Below are 17,661 nucleotides of genomic sequence, written 5' to 3'. Positions count from 1 at the left end.
CCGAACGCACGTCGCGTCACGTCCGGCCAGTGTTTTAGGGCATTTTCACCGGAAAAATCCTAGGAAATGCATCAACGCCGAAAAAATATGCAAACTGGCGTGGGTGCTGCCGACGGTGATGCCAACGTGTGGAAATAGTTGCGTGCCATTTGGCGGAGTAAAAAAAAGTAGTTGGGAACTCCCCTCCGGTAGACCGAAACGAACCTCGTTGCACTAGGGGTACGTGATCGCATGCATGCAATTGCACGAAAGTGGGCATACATGTGGGCATGGCTGACATAGGGCCCCATGCAAGGTTGGAACGAAAACGGACACAAAACGAACGTTGCGTCACGTCCCACGTCCGGCCAGTGTTTTAGGGCATTTTCACCTGAAAAAATCCTAGGAAATGCATCGAGCGCCCGAAAATATGCGAACTGGCGTGGGTGCTGTCGACAGTGATGCCAAAGTGTGGAAAAAAGGTTCGTGCCATTTGGCGGAGTCAAAAAAAAGTAGTTGGGAACCCCCCTCCGGTAGACCGAAACGGGGCTCGTTGCACAAAGTCCACGTGATCGCATGCATGCAATTACACGAAAGTGTGCGTACATGTGGGCACGGCCGACTAGGGCCCACGCAAGGTTGGAACGAAAACGGAGACAAAACGAACGTTGCGTCACGTCCGGCCAGTGTTTTAGGGGTTTTTCACCGGGAAAATCCTAGGAAATGTATCGTGTGTCGGAAAAATATGAAAATTGGCATGGGTGCTGTTAACGGTGATGCCAACGTGTGGAAAAAGTATCGTGCCATTTGGCGGAGTAAAAAAAAGTAGTTGGGAACCCCCCTGGAAGAGCGAAACGAAGCTCGTTGCACTAGGGGTACGTGATCGCATGCATGCAATTGCATCAAAGTGGGCAGACATGTGGGCACGGCTGAATTGGGGACCCACCCAAGGTTTGAACGGAAACGGACACAAAACGCACGTTGCGTCACGTCCGGCCAGTGTTTTAGGGCATTTTTCCTGGGAAAATCCTAGGAAATGCATCGAGCGCCGGAAAAATATGCAAACTGCCGTGGGTGCTGTCGATGGTGATGCCAACGTTGTGGAAAAAGTCTCGTGGCATTTGGCGGAGTCAAAAAAACGTAGTGTGGAACCCCCCTCCGGTAGACAGAAACTAACCTCGTTGCACTAGGGTTACGTGATCGCATGCATGCAATTGCATCAAAGTGGGTAGACATGTGGGCACAGCTGACGTGGGGACCCACACAAGGTTGGAACAAAAACGGACACAAAACGAACGTTGCGTCACGTCCGGCCCGTGTTTCAGGGCATTTTCACCGGGAAAATCCTAGGAAATGCATCGAGCGTCGGAAAAATATGCGAAATGGCGTGGGTGCTGCCAACGGTGATGCCAACGTGTGAAAAAAGTTGCGTGCCATTTGGCGGAGTAAAAAAAAACATAGTGGCCTCGCGTCTTTTGTCTGACGTAAAAAAATACACGAATTAACAATATTATAGAAAAAATAAAAAACATATTTAATAATGTGATAACGTTACATAACCGCCCGGGCACTGCGCGGACAGTGCACCGCCCGGGCAGGTAAGTAACGTTACATCATATTGTCAAATATGACCATGCATGGGTTAACTGACGCGGCTATTTAAGCTGGTCGCGGCGTTCTTCCGCGGCTGAGGTGGGACTAAAATGCATGGCGTCGGCCGCCCGCCCGCAAGGGAAAAAAATTAAACCGTCCGTCCGCACACGCCTGGTGACGTGGCAGGCATGCAGACGTGCCCGCGCGGCCCGCCCGCGATCAACGCGGCAGCCCCGCAGTCAACGGGCATGCGCGCCATCCGCGCCGCGTCGCACCCGTCGCGGATCCACCCCCCACGTCCCCCGCCCCACGCCAGCCCGCACCCGTCGCAGCCCCACCCCCCACATCCCCCGCACCAATCACGCCGCCCGAGGTGCGCATGCACGCAGGCGGTTTCACGCGCGTGCCCCGGCGTCCCACCCGCCATCTCCCCTCCCCCGCATCGCTGCCGCCTGCCGCCGCTGTCGGCTCCTCGCTTGCCGAGCGACCGCTGCCGCCTGCCGCTGCACCTGCCGGACGCCACCGCTGCCGCCTGCCGCCGCTGTCGGCTCCTCGTCTACCCGACGCCACCGCTGCCGCCTCCTCGCCTGCCAGCCGACAGCCCCGCCGCCTGGCATGCCCCCTCCAGACGCGTCGTTCGCGGCGGCCGAGGGTCAAAGCGCCTGCACGCCTGCCGCGCGGTCATTAACATGCCGACGTTAATAGCCCCGGCGTCCCGCCCGCCACCTCCCCTCCCCCGCATCGCTCCGCCCGCAGCCCGCCGCTTTATAAAGGCCCAGCTCGTCCCTCCGACGCCCACACCGTCCTTCCCACGCCCACACCCGCACCCATCCCACCGACGACCACCGTCGATGGCGTTCTTCCGCGGCAGCAGCAGCACCGTTGGCGGCGACGACGACGACGACAAACCCGGTGCATGGCCGACGAGCATCGGAGTGTCGTAGATGGTGGAGCTCCACCGCTACTGCCTCCCCGTGCCGTCGGGCTGTCGTCTTCCCCGCAACTGGAAGATCGACGCGGACGGCTACGCGACGCCGGGTCCCGGCGCGACGGAGAAGGAGCTCCACAACCACAGCGGCGGCCGACACAACATCGAAGGCCGCAAGAATTTTTGGCACGGGAAAGACTATTGGGAGGTCATGGCAGCCTTCCGCCATGCGGCGGCCGGCGTGACCCCCCGACCTGACGGGCCGCAGCGGCCGTCTTCGCGCACCGCCTCCACCGCACGATCGCTGTAGACGTGGCGGCGGCCACGGTGCGCAGCCGGCACCGGCGCCCGCGCCGGCCGGCCCTCCCTCGCCGCCGGAGATAGAGCTGCCGCCGGAGCAGGTCATCGTCCGCGAGGACGGCGATCCGGATGACACCCCGGGGTACCACGTGGCCGTACGGGCGTCGGAGGCTGCGGCGGCGGCGGCGGTGAAGGAAGCCGCCGAGATTGCGGCCGCAATCCAGGCGGCCGAGGCGATGGCGGCGCAGCAGGCGGCGATGGCGCCACCGGAGTGGCAGCAGGTGCCGCCGGAGTGGCAGCAGGCGCCAGCGGCGGAGGAGGAAGAGGATTCGGACGACGTCCCGGTGGACTGGGACGACGTCGCGAACCGGTCCAGCAGCGACGATGACGGCGGCAACGGCCCGGCCATGATTGACCTCGTTGATAGCGACGCCGAGTAGTTTTTTTAGTGTGTTGTTTAGTTAATTTGGTTATGTCGTTCTAAGCCTAAGTACTAGACTTTATGTACGAACTAGACTTTATGTATGAACTTATCATCATCGAGTTCGCTCGAGTATGTAAAATATCTTATCTATGTTGAATGAAATTTAAGTGAAATTTGTTTTGTCCATTTCATTTGAGAGTATTGATTTGATGATGCATTTGTACACGAATATATGGTAAAACATAAGAAATTAGTAACGATGCTCAATGTAAAGGTACGTGATTGAATGCATGTAATGAAACGAAATTTTGCGAGTGTGTGCGCATCCCGAATTTAGTCTTGCACGCATGATATGAACGAAATCACACAAGAAACACACGTCGCGGCACGTCCGGACAGCGGTTTAGGGTACTTTCGCCTAGAAAACCCTAGAAAATGCATCGGACGTAAAAAAATACCGAAAATTGCCGTGCGTTCTGTGGATGGTCAAGCCAACGTGTGGAAAAAGTTACGTGACGTTTGACGGAGTAGAAAAAAAACCGTAGTTGGGAACCCCCTCTCCGGCAGACCGAAAAGTAGCTGGTTGCACGGCTACGTGATCGCATGCATGCAAGTGCACCAAAGTGTGCGTGCACGTGGGCACGGCCAACGTAGGCCCCCACGCAAGGTTGGAATGAAAACGGATACAAAACGAACCTTGCGTCACGTCCGGCCAGTGTTTTATTGATTTTTGACCGAGAAAACCCTAGAAAATGCATCGAGCGTTGGAAAAATATGCAAATTGGCGTGGGTGCTGTGGATGGTGATGCCATCGTGTAGAAAAAGTTTCGTGACGTTTGACGGAGTAGGAAAAAACCGTAGTTGGGAACCCCTCTCCGGCAGACCGAAAAGTAGTTGGTTGCACTGGGGCTACGTGATCGCATGCATGCAAGTGCACCAAAGTGTGGGTGCACGTGGGCACGGCCAACATAGGCCCCCACGCAAGGTTGGAACGAAAACGGATACAAAACGAACGTTGCGTCACGTCCGGCCAGTGTTTTGTTGATTTTTGACCGAGAAAACCCTAGAAAATGCATCGAGCATCGGAAAAATATGCAAATTGGCGTGGGTGCTGTGGATGGTGAAGCCATCGTGTGGAAAAAGTTTCGTGGCATTTGACGGAGTAGGAAAAAAACCGTAGTTGGGAACCCCCTCTCCGGCAGACCGAAAAGTAGCTGGTTGCACTGGGGCTACGTGATCGCATGCATGCAAGTGCACCAAAGTGTGCGTACACGTGGGCACGGCCAACTTAGGCCCCCACGCAAGGTTGGAACGAAAACGGATACAAAACGAACGTTGCGTCATGTCCGGCCAGTGTTTTATTGATTTTTGACCGGGAAAACCCTAGAAAATGCATCGAGCGTCGAAAAAATATGCAAATTGGCGTGGGTGCTATGGATGGTGATGCCATCGTGTGGAAAAAGTTTCATGACGTTTGACGGAGTAGAAAAAAAACCGTAGTTGGGAACCCCCTCTCCGGCAGACCGAAAAGTAGCTGGTTGCACTGGGGCTACATGATCGCATGCATGCAAGTGCACCAAAGTGTGCGTGCACGTGGGCACGGCCAACGTAGGCCCCCACGCAAGGTTGGAACGAAAACGGATACAAAACGAACGTTGCGTCACGTCCGGCTAGTGTTTTATTGATTTTTGACCGGGAAAACCCTAGAAAATGCATCGAGCATCCGAAAAATATGAAAATTGGCGTGGGTGCTGTCGACTGTGATGCCAACGTGTGGAACTGGCAGAGTGAAAAAAAAGTACCTATCAATCAATGTATTTTCGATAATGGTTGTTTTAAAAAACGAACGCAAGTAATGATTGGGAAAAAAAACTAATGAATGGGTTCTTAGAAAAAAAATTAATAGATAGGCCCCGCGTATACATGCATATCCATCGGGGGTCAAAGCCCAAGTGGACGCCGCCTCCACGCCTCCACGATCGCTAGTCCACGCCGCCTCAACGCCTCCACGCCGCCTCCACGATCGCCTCCCCCGACGCCATCTGCGGCCGACGCTGCCCCCGACGCCACCTCACGCCGCCTCCACGATCGCCTCCCCCGACGCCATCTGCAGCCGACGCCGCCCCCGACGCCACCTCACGCCGACGCCATCTGCCACCGACGCCAGCTCACACCGACGCACCAGACAGCGACTGCCCCGACACGATCTGCCCCGATGCCATCTGCGGCCGACGCCGTCGCCCCCGTCACCACGTAACGCCGACGCCCCCAAGTTGGTAAACACAGATTCGGACCTACTTGCATGTTTCATGTGCTTTATCATGGATAACCTTGATCCTAGAATTTTTTATCCTAGATCATTAGAGTGTGTAGTTAGTGCACTAAGTACTGCGTAAGTACATGCATGCATGAGTGGCTGATACATGCACTGTAGATACCATAGTTTTTCTTAGTTCTGTCAAAACCACCTAAGTGTTTGGCTATAGTGTAGTTTTCCCAAACACACCCTAAGTTGCACCTTAGAATATGTAATGTGAATGAGGTTATATATCTATGAATTTTATTTGCAGGTTGCGACCGACGCCATCTGCCACCAACGCCACCGTGCCGTCGTCCCCCAGGGCCGGCCCTGATCCCATGGCACGAGGTACTATGCATTCATCATGTTTATCATGTATCCATATAAAGTAGCTAACATTATTTTTGCTCCTATTCCTAGCGACGGTGGAGTACGGAGATATTTTTTGTTCGGTTGAGAAGTGGTGTCTCTTGGTCAGCAAACTAAACTCTAGGCAGAAAAAGCGTTTTGCAAGCACTAGTCTGGAAAAAATGCTGATGATTCCTAGTGTGCTCATGCGAAAATGTTTGCTCAAGTTCATTATTAAATCATATGCATTGGACAAAAAAGGTTCATCATGCCATCAAAAAATGGTGCGATATCATTGCGCACCGAAGATGTGTTTGACATTTTCGGGCTACAGAACAAGGGCAAAGATGCCATGAAAGCGCTAGGAAAAGGGGGGTTAAAGGCGAAGGTGAAGGTGCCTAGTCGCTTTCTAGATTCCAATACGGGGGAAATGATGATAGACGAGCTGATTGAGAACATCGTTGCCAGTGGCACGTACGATGATGATTTCCTCCGTAGAATTGTTCTGGTTCTTCTAGGCACGGTTCTTGCACCGCAGTCCACGAAAGAAGTTCCTAATGCTTATTACAAGTTAGTGCACGATGTGGAGGCCATCAAAGCATTTAATTGGAACGCGTTTACTTTACGCGTTTGCGTTGAAGGCTTCACAAAGACCTTATCAGATCTTACAAAATTTACTTGGCCGATCGGAAACCTTGCCCTCCTACAGGTAAATCTTATGTTATATTTGTTTCTTTCGAACTATAGTTTGTGAAAAAAATTGCTAATATACTTCATGTTCATGCAGTACTTGTTTTGGGAGAAAGTGCAGCCACTGGATGATGAGGTATTTGATCCATTGGCTCATGAATATCCGTTGATGCTTAATTGGTCAGAAGATGAGGCTAAGAAGTGTGGCGCGTACGACACGTCATACGGCCGTGGTAATGGGACGGTAAGTTACTATTAATATGTTACTATCTCGTACTGCATGCACTTATGTTACTATTTATATGTTGAGAAATTTATATTGATTTTACCTGTCACAGATTGATGATGTGATAAGTGAGAAGTACAGGCAGACATTAATTGGTCAACAAGGAAGAAAGGCGGAGGAAGAATTAGAGCAAGAAGATCGTGCCCAAAAAAAGAAAGATAATAGAGATGAGGCTTCATCGAGCAGGGATAGTACATTAGATCAAGTGATGAAATGCATCAAAGATATGCAAAAAGAAATTAGACTTCTCCCTCAAAAATGTGCTGAGGTAATATGAGTGATGTTCAGTTTACATTGGATTATTCATAATTTATGCATGTAGTTAATGCTTTCGATGTGTCATTGCAGATAGTAGTGGAGAAGCTGGAGAAGAAAGGTCTTGTATTCAAGCCAAACAAGGGGTCTGATGATGACATTGAGTTTGTGGAGCGTAGTGAAGACTGGGTGGGGAAGTATGGTCCATCAAAATACAAATCATCAAAATATTGGACAGATGTAAAATCAACTCCTGCAAAAGAAGATATGGACAATAGGGTGGACGCATCCTTCACCACTGGGAACGGGAATAAATTGGCGCGTGAGAAAGGTGTGCATCACAACACACCTGGTACAGGAGATGAAGGAGACCCCTTCGTTATTGAGGACAATGGTAATTCACCCAACCCATCTCCTGTGACGGTAGACACGAATGACTTTCCGGCTATTACTTCAACCCCCAAGAATATGAATGAAGTGTCAGACGGGTCTAGCGCCGATAAATCTGAGGAGATTAGTATGGATAGTCTGAACACCCGTATTAAAAATGCGAAAGAAAATGGCACTCCGGAGAATGATGGGAAGGAGAATGATGGGAAATGCAAGAGGAAACAGTCAAAATATTGTCTTTCACCTTACCAGCAGAACGGTGGACGTAAACGTGCAAAGAAAAGTAAGTGCTAGGTAATTTATTCTTGCAACATACTTCTGTCCTTGCATGCACACTTTATTAACTCATTGTTTCTTACTATTTTAGGTCTGTTTGGTATAAGAGCTGCTATGATTAATACTGATTACATTAATGAGGATCACATAGAGGCCGCGAAGGTTTATATCCGGACACTGGCAGACTCGGAGAAGCTTTGCAGCAAAACTGTCGTGCACATGACGGGAATTGGTGGGGAAACATGTACACCTGAAATGCTTGAAGCCATCATTTCGAAAAAGTGGTTGCATGGCGGTGTAAGTATTAGCAATAATTTATTAAGTTGTACATGTCATTTACATAAATTATCTAATAGGCGTATTGATGTTATGTTATTTTGTAGGTCATCAATATTGCAACCATATGCAGACCCATAATCCTCGTGCTGACCGTCACATATTATCATCTTGGGTGTCCCACTGGCTTATTCTTCGTGCTGATGGAAAGGTTAACAACTCTAAGAGGCATTTTATGGATCACTTCACAAACCAAACTAAAATGGTGTCTAGAGTTACTGAAGAGTATTTCATCAAAGATAAGGTACTTCAGTTTAGTATGATCATTCGTAGTACATCTGTGTGTACACCAACATGAATAAACTTTGTTGTAGGCATACTTTCCTTTTAATATGGAAGAAAATCATTGGATAACAGTTCTTATGCACAACAAGAAAAAAGAGTTTCAAGTTTTAAACTCTACTGGTAAATGCAGCAAAAGAGTTCTTGCAAAGATTGCTAAGCTGGTAAGCTTGCAACGTTACATAAAACAATATATAGTTATTCGAAACGTACTTCATATGGATTTGTCATTTTTATTTCAGAGGGCAGAAATAGCAAATGATACAAAGGAGGTGAATGCTCTTATTGAAACGGAACATCCTGACGTATCATCCTGGCCAATAAGGGAGTACGATATGCCGTCACAAACAGACGGGTATGTTGCAAATGTTGAATTAGTATGTACTTGTCTGATCCATCAATAATTGACTTGTGGTTTCTTGCAGAGTCTCTTGTGGTCTTTTCGTGGTGAAATGCGTTCAAAACTGGGACGGAGATGATTGGACATTTGAGTTTGATCAAGATGAGGTTAATGCTTCAAGGGGACGCATTCTAGCTGAAATACTTTTTTCAGAGTGCAACACGAAGGAAGTAGTGTAAGAGAAGATCCTCAAGATCATGGAGAAGAAATGAGTCGGAGGATGGGGCGTTGGCTATTATCTCCACTAAATAAACGTGCCGTTGTCGGTACTTGATACAATTTTCATAATAAGACATCTCTATATTGTAATGCGGCATGGTTTAGCATGTTCCACAACTAAATAAATGTGCCGTGGTCGGTATTTGCTACAATATCTATTTTTCAATGTCACTCTTATTTGCATTATTGTCGGTGACACTCTTATTTGCATCATTGTGGGTGATGATTTTTCAACTTGTTATATAGTGTGATGATTACGCCGCCGTGGCCGGCCTGGCGCTGCTTTTTTATAATGTTTTGTATTTTGTACTGTGATGTAATGCGGACGCCGGCTGCTTTACTTTCTGCTAAAAAAACTTAGAAAAACTGCCCAACCACCGCAGCCGGGCCCATAGTAGCGAACAGATCATACCCAAATCAAGCCCGAAGGGGGCGACTCGGGCGGCTGATAGAGCCCACTAATGGGCCTGGCAACGGGGTCCAACGGGGCTGCGGGCGTGGATAAGAAAGGAGCTTGGTGGAGGGGGCGGAGGCAGCTATTTAAGCCGCTCCTCGCGCCCCCCGGCTTCCGAGGTGGTACTAAAGATGGCGCCCCCATTGCGCCCCACGCTGCACGCGGTCGCCGCAAGGCTCAGGAAGCCTAATTTGCGTTGTCTCGGGCCGGCCCAGTTTGGCCCAATGAAGGCACGCCCCCACTCGCCCCCTCCCCCGGCCCACGCCCACTCCCCTCCCCCGCGCGCCGTTGAACTCAGTGTTTAGTCCCACCTCGGAAGCGGGGGCCGTCGAGGACCGGCTTAAATACCTGCCTCCGCCCCCTCCACCGAGCTCCTCTCTACTTAGTACCCACAGCCCCGTTCGACTCCGTGTATGGGCCCATCAGTGGGCTGAATCGGCCGCCCTAGTCGCCTTCGAGCTAGATTTGGGCAGGTTCTGCCTGCTACTATGGGCCTGGCAGAGGTATTTGGGCATTTTTTTCGAACTTGCTATTTTGGACAGAAGCAGCGGACGGCCGCATACATTTCATAACAGTACAAAGGGAATCACAGTACAAAATAGCAGCGTCCAGCCGCATTTTATCACAGTACAAGAAGTACAAATCAGGTGTACAAATCATCATAAAAAAATAAACAGAATTTCAAAACTGCATATATAAACAGTACAAATCAAGTTTTCTGGCACACATGTGCGAATAAACATAGCATAGGTTATTTAGACATGACTCGTGCGACCACTTTTATTCTTCTAACCAACCAAGCTGCTTCTCTACGCCCGATTCCTGAACAAAATATAAAAAAATTGGGTGAGAAAAATATAGTCGGTAGAATCAAATTGGCAACATAACAAAACAAAAAGGTAGCAACTCACTTCTCGTTCAGACTACATGTAGCCTTGTTATGACCTGGGTGAAGGAAATATGCCCTAGAGGCAATAATAAAGTATTATATATTTTCTTATATCATGATAAATGTTTATTATTCATGCTAGAATTGTATTAACCGGAAACATAATACATGTGTGAATACATAGACAAACAGAGTGTCACTAGTATGCCTCTACTTGACTAGCTCGTTAATCAAAGATGGTTATGTTTCCTAGCCATAGACATGAGTTGTCATTTGATTAACGGGATCACCTCATTAGGAGAATGACGTGATTGACTTGACCCATTCCATTAGCTTAGCATCCGATCGTTTAGTATGTTGCTATTGCTTTCTTCATGACTTATACATGTTCCTATGACTATGAGATTATGCAACTCCCGTTTACCGGAGGAACACTTTGTGTGCTACCAAACGTCACAACGTAACTGGGTGATTATAAAGGTGCTCTACAGGTGTCTCCAAAGGTACTTGTTGGGTTGGCGTATTTCGAGATTAGGATTTGTCACTCCGATTGTCGGAGAGGTATCTCTGGGCCCACTCAGTAATGCACATCACTATAAGCCTTGCAAGCATTGTGACTAATGAGTTAGTTGCGGGATGATGTATTATGGAACAAGTAAAGAGACTTGCCGGTAACGAGATTGAACTAGGTATCGAGATACCGACGATCGAATCTCGGGCAAGTAACATACCGATGACAAAGGGAACAACGTATGTTGTTATGCGGTCTGACCGATAAAGATCTTCGTAGAATATGTGGGAGCCAATATGGGCATCCAGGTCCCGCTATTGGTTATTGACCGGAGAGGTGTCTCGGTCATGTCTACATAGTTCTCGAACCCAAAGGGTCCGCACGCTTAAAGTTACGATGACAGTTTTATTATGAGTTTATGTATGTTGATGTACCGAAGGAGTTCGGAGTCCCGGATGAGATCGGGGACATGACGAGGAGTCTCGAAATGGTCGAGACGTAAAGATCGATATATTGGACGACTATATTCAGACTTCGGAAAGGTTCCGAGTGATTCGGGTATTTTTTGGAGTACCGGAGAGTTACGGGAATACGTATTGGGCCTTATTGGGCCATACGGGAAAGAAGGAAAAGGGCCTCAAGGGTGGCCGCACCCCTCCCCTTGGTCTGGTCCGAATTGGACTAGGGAAGGGGGGCGCCCCCTTCCTTCCTTCTCTTTTTCCCTTCCTCTTTTCCTATTCCATATGGGAGGTGGAATCCTACTAGGACTAGGGAGTCCTAGTAGGACTCCACACTTGGTGCGCCCCCTCCTAGGGCCGGCCTCCTCCTCCCTTGCTCCTTTATATACGGGGGCAGGGGCACCCCATGGACACACTTGATATACGATATTTTTGCCGTGTGCGGTGCCCCCCTCCACCAGATTACACCTCGATAATACCGTCGCGGAGCTTAGGCGAAGCCCTGCGTCGGTGGAACATCATCATCGTCACCACGCCGTCGTGCTGACGAAACTCTCCCTCAACACTCGGCTGGATCGGAGTTCGAGGGATGTCATCGAGCTGAACGTGTGTAGAACTCGGAGGTGCCATACGTTCGGTACTTGATCGGTCGGATCGTGAAGACGTACGACTACATCAACCGCGTTGTGATAACGCTTCCGCTGTCGGTCTACGAGGGTACGTGGACAACACTCTCCCCTCTCGTTGCTATGCATCACCATGATCTTGCGTGTGGGTAGGAAATTTTTTGAAATTACTACGTTCCCCAACAGTGGCATCCGAGCCAGGTTTTATGCGTTGATGCTATGCACGAATAGAACACAAGTGATTTGTGGGCGATATAAGTCATACTGCTTACCAGCATGTCATACTTTGGTTCAGCGGTATTGTGAGATGAAGCGGCCCGGACCGACATTACGCGTACGCTTACGCGAGACTGGTTTCACCGTTCGGAGCACTCGTTGCTTAAAGGTGACTGGCGGGTGTCTGTCTCTCTCACTTTAGTTGAACCGAGTGTGGCTACGCCCGGTCCTTGCGAAGGTTAAAACAGCACCAACTTGACAAACTATCGTTGTGGTTTTGATGCGTAGGTAAGAACGGTTCTTGCTAAGCCCGTAGCAGCCACGTAAAACATGCAACAACAAAGTAGAGGACGTCTAACTTGTTTTTGCAGGGCATGTTGTGATGTGATATGGTCAAGACATGATGTGATATAATGTGTTGTATGAGATGATCATGTTTTGTAACCGAGTTATCGGCAACTGGCAGGAGCCATATAGTTGTCGCTTTATTGTATGAGATGCAATCACCATGTAATAGTTTTACTTTATCACTAAGCGGTAGCGATAGTCGTAAAAGCAATTATTTGGCGAGACGACAACGATACTACGATGGAGATCAAGGTGTCGTGCCGGTGACGATGGTGATCATGACGGTGCTTCGGAGATGGAGATCACGAGCACGGTGCTTCGGGGATGGAGATCACAAGCACAAGATGATGATGGCCATACATATCACTTATATTGATTGCATGTGATGTTAATCCTTTATGCATCTTATCTTGCTTTGATTGACGGTAGCATTATAAGATGATCTCTCACTAAAATTTCAAGATAAAAGTGTTCTCCCTGAGTATGCACCATTGCAAAAGTTCTTCGTGCTGAGACACCACGTGATGATCGGGTGTGATAAGCTCTACGTTCAAATACAACGGGTGCAAAACAGTTGCACACGCGGAATACTCAGGTTAAACTTGACGAGCCTAGCATATGTACAGATATGGCCTTGGAACACAGAGACCGAAAGGTCGAGCGTGAATCATATAGTAGATATGATCAACATAGTGATGTTCACCATTGAAACTACTCCATCTCACGTGATGATCGGACATGGTTTAGTTGCTTTGGATCACGTAATCACTTAGATGATTAGAGAGATGTCTATCTAAGTGGGAGTTCTTAAGTAATATGATTAATTAAACTTAAATTTATCATGAACTTAGTCCTGATAGTATTTTGCAAATTATGTTGTAGATCAATAGCTCGCGTTGTTGCTTCCCTATGTTTATTTTGATATGTTCCTAGAGGAAATTATGTTGAAAGATGTTAGTAGCAAAGATGCGGATTGGATCCGTGATCTGAGGATTATCCTCATTGCTGCACAAAAGAATTATCTCCTTAATGCACCGCTAGGTGACAGACCTATTGCAGGAGCAGATGCAGACGTTATGAACGTTTGGCTAGCTCAATATGATGACTACTTGATAGTTTAGTGCACCATGCTTAACGGCTTAGAATCGGGACTTCAAAGACGTTTTGAACGTCATGGACCATATGAGATGTTCCAGGAGTTGAAGTTAATATTTCAAGCAAATACCCGAGTTGAGAGATATGAAGTCTCCAACAAGTTCTATAGCTAAAAGATGGAGGAGAATCGCTCAACTAGTGAGCATGTGCTCAGATTGTCTGGGTACTACAATCGCTTGAATCAAGTGGGAGTTTATCTTCCAGATAAAATAGTGATTGACAGAATTCTCTAGTCACCATCACCAAGTTAGTAGAACTTCGTGATGAACTATAGTATGCAAGGGATGACGAAAGTAATTCCCGAGCTCTTCGTGATGCTGAAATCGACGAAGGTAGAAATAAAAAAAAACATCAAGTGTTGATGGTTGACGAGACCACTTCAAGTGTTGATGGTTGACGAGACCACTTCAAGTGTTGATGGTTGACGAGACCACTAGTCTCAAGAAAAGGGCAAAGGGAAGAAGGGGAACTTCAAAAAGAACAGCAAGCAAGTTGCTACTCAAGTGAAGAAGCCCAAGTCTGTACCTAAGCCTGAGACTAAGTGCTTCTACTGCAAAGGGACTAGTCAACTGGAAGCGGAACTACCCCAACTATTTGGTGGATAAGAAGGATGGCAAAGTGAACAAAGGTATATTGGATATACATGTTATTGATGTGTACTTTACTAGTGTTTATAGCAACCCCTCGGTATTTGATACTGGTTCAGTTGCTAAGAGTAGTAACTCGAAATGGGAGTTGCAGAATAAACAAAGACTAGTAAAAGGCGAGGTGACGATGTTTGTTGGAAGTAGTTCCAAGATTGATATGATCATCATCGCACACTCCTTGTACTTTCGGGATTAATGTTGAAACTAAATAAGTGTTATTTGGTGTTTGCGTTGAGCATTAATATGATTTGATCATGTTTATTGCAATACGGTTATTCATTTAAGTTAGAGAACAATTGTTGTTCTGTTTATATGAATAAAAACCTTTTATGGTCATACACACCAACAAAAATGGTTTGTTGGATCTCGATCGTAGTGATACACATATTCATAATATTGAAGCCAAAAGATGCAAAGTTAATAATGATAGTGCAACTTATTTGTGGCACTGCTGTTTAGGTCATATTGGTGTAAAGCGCATGAAGAAACTCCATACTGATGGATTTTGGAATCACTTGATTATGAATCACTTGATGCTTGCGAACCGTGCCTCACGGGCAAGATGACTAAAACGCCGTTCTCCGGAACTATGGAGAGAGCAACAGATTTGTTGGAAATCATACATACAGATGTATGTGGTCCGATGAATATTGAGGCTCGTGGCGGATATCGTTATTTTCTCACCTTCACAGATGATTTGAGCAGATATGGGTATATCTACTTAATGAAACATAAGTCTGAAACATTTGAAAAGTTCATATAATTTCAGAGTGAAGCGAAAAATCATCGTAACAAGAAAATGAAGTTTCTACGATTTGATCGTGGAGAAGAGTATTTTAGTTATGAGTTTGGCCTTCAGTTAAAACAATGTGAAATAGTTTCACTACTCACGCCACCTGGAACACCACAGCATAATGGTGTGTCCGAACGTCATAACCGTACTTTATTGGATATAGTGCAATCTATGATGTCTCTTACCAATTTACCACTATCGTTTTGGGGTTATGCATTAGAGACAGCTACATTCACGTTAAATAGGGCACCATCAAAATCCGTTGAGACGACGCCTTATGAACTGTGGTTTGGCAAGAAACCAAAGTTGTCGTTTCTTAAAGTTTGGGGTTGCGATGCTTATGTGAAAAGGTTTCATCCTGATAAGCTCAAACCCAAATCGGAGAAATGTGTCTTCATAGGATACCCAAAGGAGACAGTTGGGTACACCTTCTATCATAGATCCGAAGGCAAGACATTCGTTGCTTAGTATGGATCCTTTCTAGAGAAGGAGTTTCTCTCGAAAGAAGTGAGTGGGAGGAAAGTAGAACTTGATGAGGTAACTGTACCTGCTCCCTTATTGGAAAGTAGTTCATCACAGAAATCTGTTCTTGTGACTCCTACACCAATTAGTGAGGAAGTTAATGATGATGATCATGGAACTTCAGATCAAGTTATTACTGAACCTTGTAGGTCAACCAGAGTAAGATCCGCACCAGAGTGGTACGGTAATCCTGTTCTGGAGGTCATGTTACTAGACCATGACGAACCTACGAACTATGAAGAAGCGATGGTGAGCCCAGATTCCGAGAAATGGCTTGAGGCCATGAAATCTGAGATGAGATCCATGTATGAAGAACAAAGTATGGACTTTGATTGACTTGCCCAATGATCGGCGAGCCATTGAGATTAAATGGATCTTCAAGAGGAAGACGGATGCTGATAGTAGTGTCACTATCTACAAAGCTAGAATTGTCGCAAAAAGGTTTTTGACAAGTTCAAGATGTTGACTACGATGAGAGTTTCCCACTCGTATCTATGCTTAAGTCTGTCCGAATCATGTTAGCAATTGCCGCATTTTATGAAATCTGGCAAAGCGATAAACAAAAACTGCATTCCTTGATGGATTTATTAAATAAGAGTTGTATATGATACAACCAGAAGGTTTTGTCAATCCTAAAGGTGCTAACAAAATATGCAAGCTCCAGCGATCCATCAATGGACTGGTGCAAGCATCTCGGAGTTGGAATATACACTTTGATAAGTTGATCAAAGGATATAGTGTTATACAGACTTGCGGTGAAGCCTGTATTTACAAGAAAGTGAGTGGGAGCACTACAGCATTTCTGATAAGTATATGTGAATGACATATTGTTGATCGGAAATAATGTAGAATTATTCTGCAAAGCATAAAGGAGTGTTTGAAAGGAGTTTTTCAAAAAAAAAGACCTCGGTGAAGCTGCTTACATATTGAGCATCAAGATCTATAGAGATAGATGAAGACGCTTGATAAGTTTTTCAATGAGTACATACCTTAACAAGATTTTGAAGTAGTTCAAAATAGAACAATCAAACAAAGAGTTCTTGCCTGTGTTACAAGGTGTGAAATTGAGTAAAGACTCAAAGCCCGACCACGGCAAAAGATAGAAAGAGAATGAAAGTCATTCCCTATGCCTTGGCCATAGGTTCTATAAAGTATGCCATGCTGTGTACCAGATCTATTGTATACCCTACACTGATTTTGGCAAGGGAGTACAATAGTGATCTAGGAGTAGATCACTGGACAGCGGTCAAAATTATCCTTAGTGGAATAAGGACATGTTTCTCGATTATGGAAGTGACAAAAGGTTCGTCGTAAAGGGTTACGTCGATGCAAGTTTTGACACTAATCTAGATGACTCTAAGTCTCGGTCTAGATACATATTGAAAGTGGGAGCAATTAGCTAGAGTAGCTCCGTGCAGAGCATTGCAGACATAGAGATTTGCAAATATACTTACGGATCTGAATGTGACAGACCCGTTGACTAAAATTATCTCACAATCAAAACATGATCACACCTTAGTACTCTTTGGGTGTTAATCACATAGCAATGCGAACTAGATTATTGACTCTAGTAAACCCTTTGAGTGTTGGTCACATAGAGATGTGAACTATGGGTGTTAATCACATGGTGATGTGAATTATTGATGTTAAATCACATGGCGATGTGAACTAGATTATTGACTCTAGTGCAAGTGGGAGACTGAAGGAAATATGCTCTAGAGGCAATAATAAAGTATTATATATTTCCTTATATCATGATAAATGTTTATTATTCATGCTAGAATTGTATTAACCGGAAACATAATACATGTGTGAATACATAGACAAACAGAGTGTCACTAGTATGCCTCTACTTGACTAGCTCGTTAATCAAAGATGGTTATGTTTCCTAGCCATAGACATGAGTTGTCATTTGATTAACGGGATCACCTCATTAGGAGAATGACGTGATTGACTTGACCCATTCCGTTAGCTTAGCATCCGATCGTTTAGTATGTTGCTATTGCTTTCTTCATGACTTATACATGTTCCTATGAC

General features: G+C 46.5%; 1 protein-coding gene across 1 annotated transcript; it reads left to right on the top strand.

Moving 5' to 3' along the window:
- Positions 1-5,439: 5,439 nt before the first annotated feature.
- LOC141022035 (uncharacterized) lies at positions 5,440-8,965 on the top strand. Its single transcript, XM_073497914.1, has 11 exons — positions 5,440-5,477; positions 5,795-5,871; positions 6,513-6,580; positions 6,659-6,805; positions 6,900-7,115; positions 7,196-7,775; positions 7,860-8,065; positions 8,178-8,348; positions 8,419-8,550; positions 8,629-8,741; positions 8,812-8,965. Exons 1-11 carry the CDS (start codon positions 5,440-5,442, stop codon positions 8,963-8,965), a joined length of 1,902 nt encoding a protein of 633 aa, XP_073354015.1.
- Positions 8,966-17,661: the final 8,696 nt, after the last annotated feature.

The sequence above is a fragment of the Aegilops tauschii genome, chromosome 4 (assembly GCF_002575655.3).
Source record: "Aegilops tauschii subsp. strangulata cultivar AL8/78 chromosome 4, Aet v6.0, whole genome shotgun sequence".
In the NCBI taxonomy this organism is placed as follows: Eukaryota; Viridiplantae; Streptophyta; class Magnoliopsida; order Poales; family Poaceae; genus Aegilops; species Aegilops tauschii.
The sequence above is the reverse complement of the archived record's forward strand: the minus strand, read 5'-3'. Positions and strand labels throughout refer to the sequence as shown.

Coding starts and splice junctions, on each gene's coding strand:
- LOC141022035 (XM_073497914.1), top strand. CDS start 5,440: ATGCCATCTGCGGCCGACGCCGTCGCCCCCGTCACCAC. Junction 8,066..8,177: donor AAAAGTGGTTGCATGGCGGT/GTAAGTATTAGC, acceptor AACCATATGCAG/ACCCATAATCCTCGTGCTGA. Junction 8,349..8,418: donor AGTATTTCATCAAAGATAAG/GTACTTCAGTTT, acceptor ACTTTGTTGTAG/GCATACTTTCCTTTTAATAT.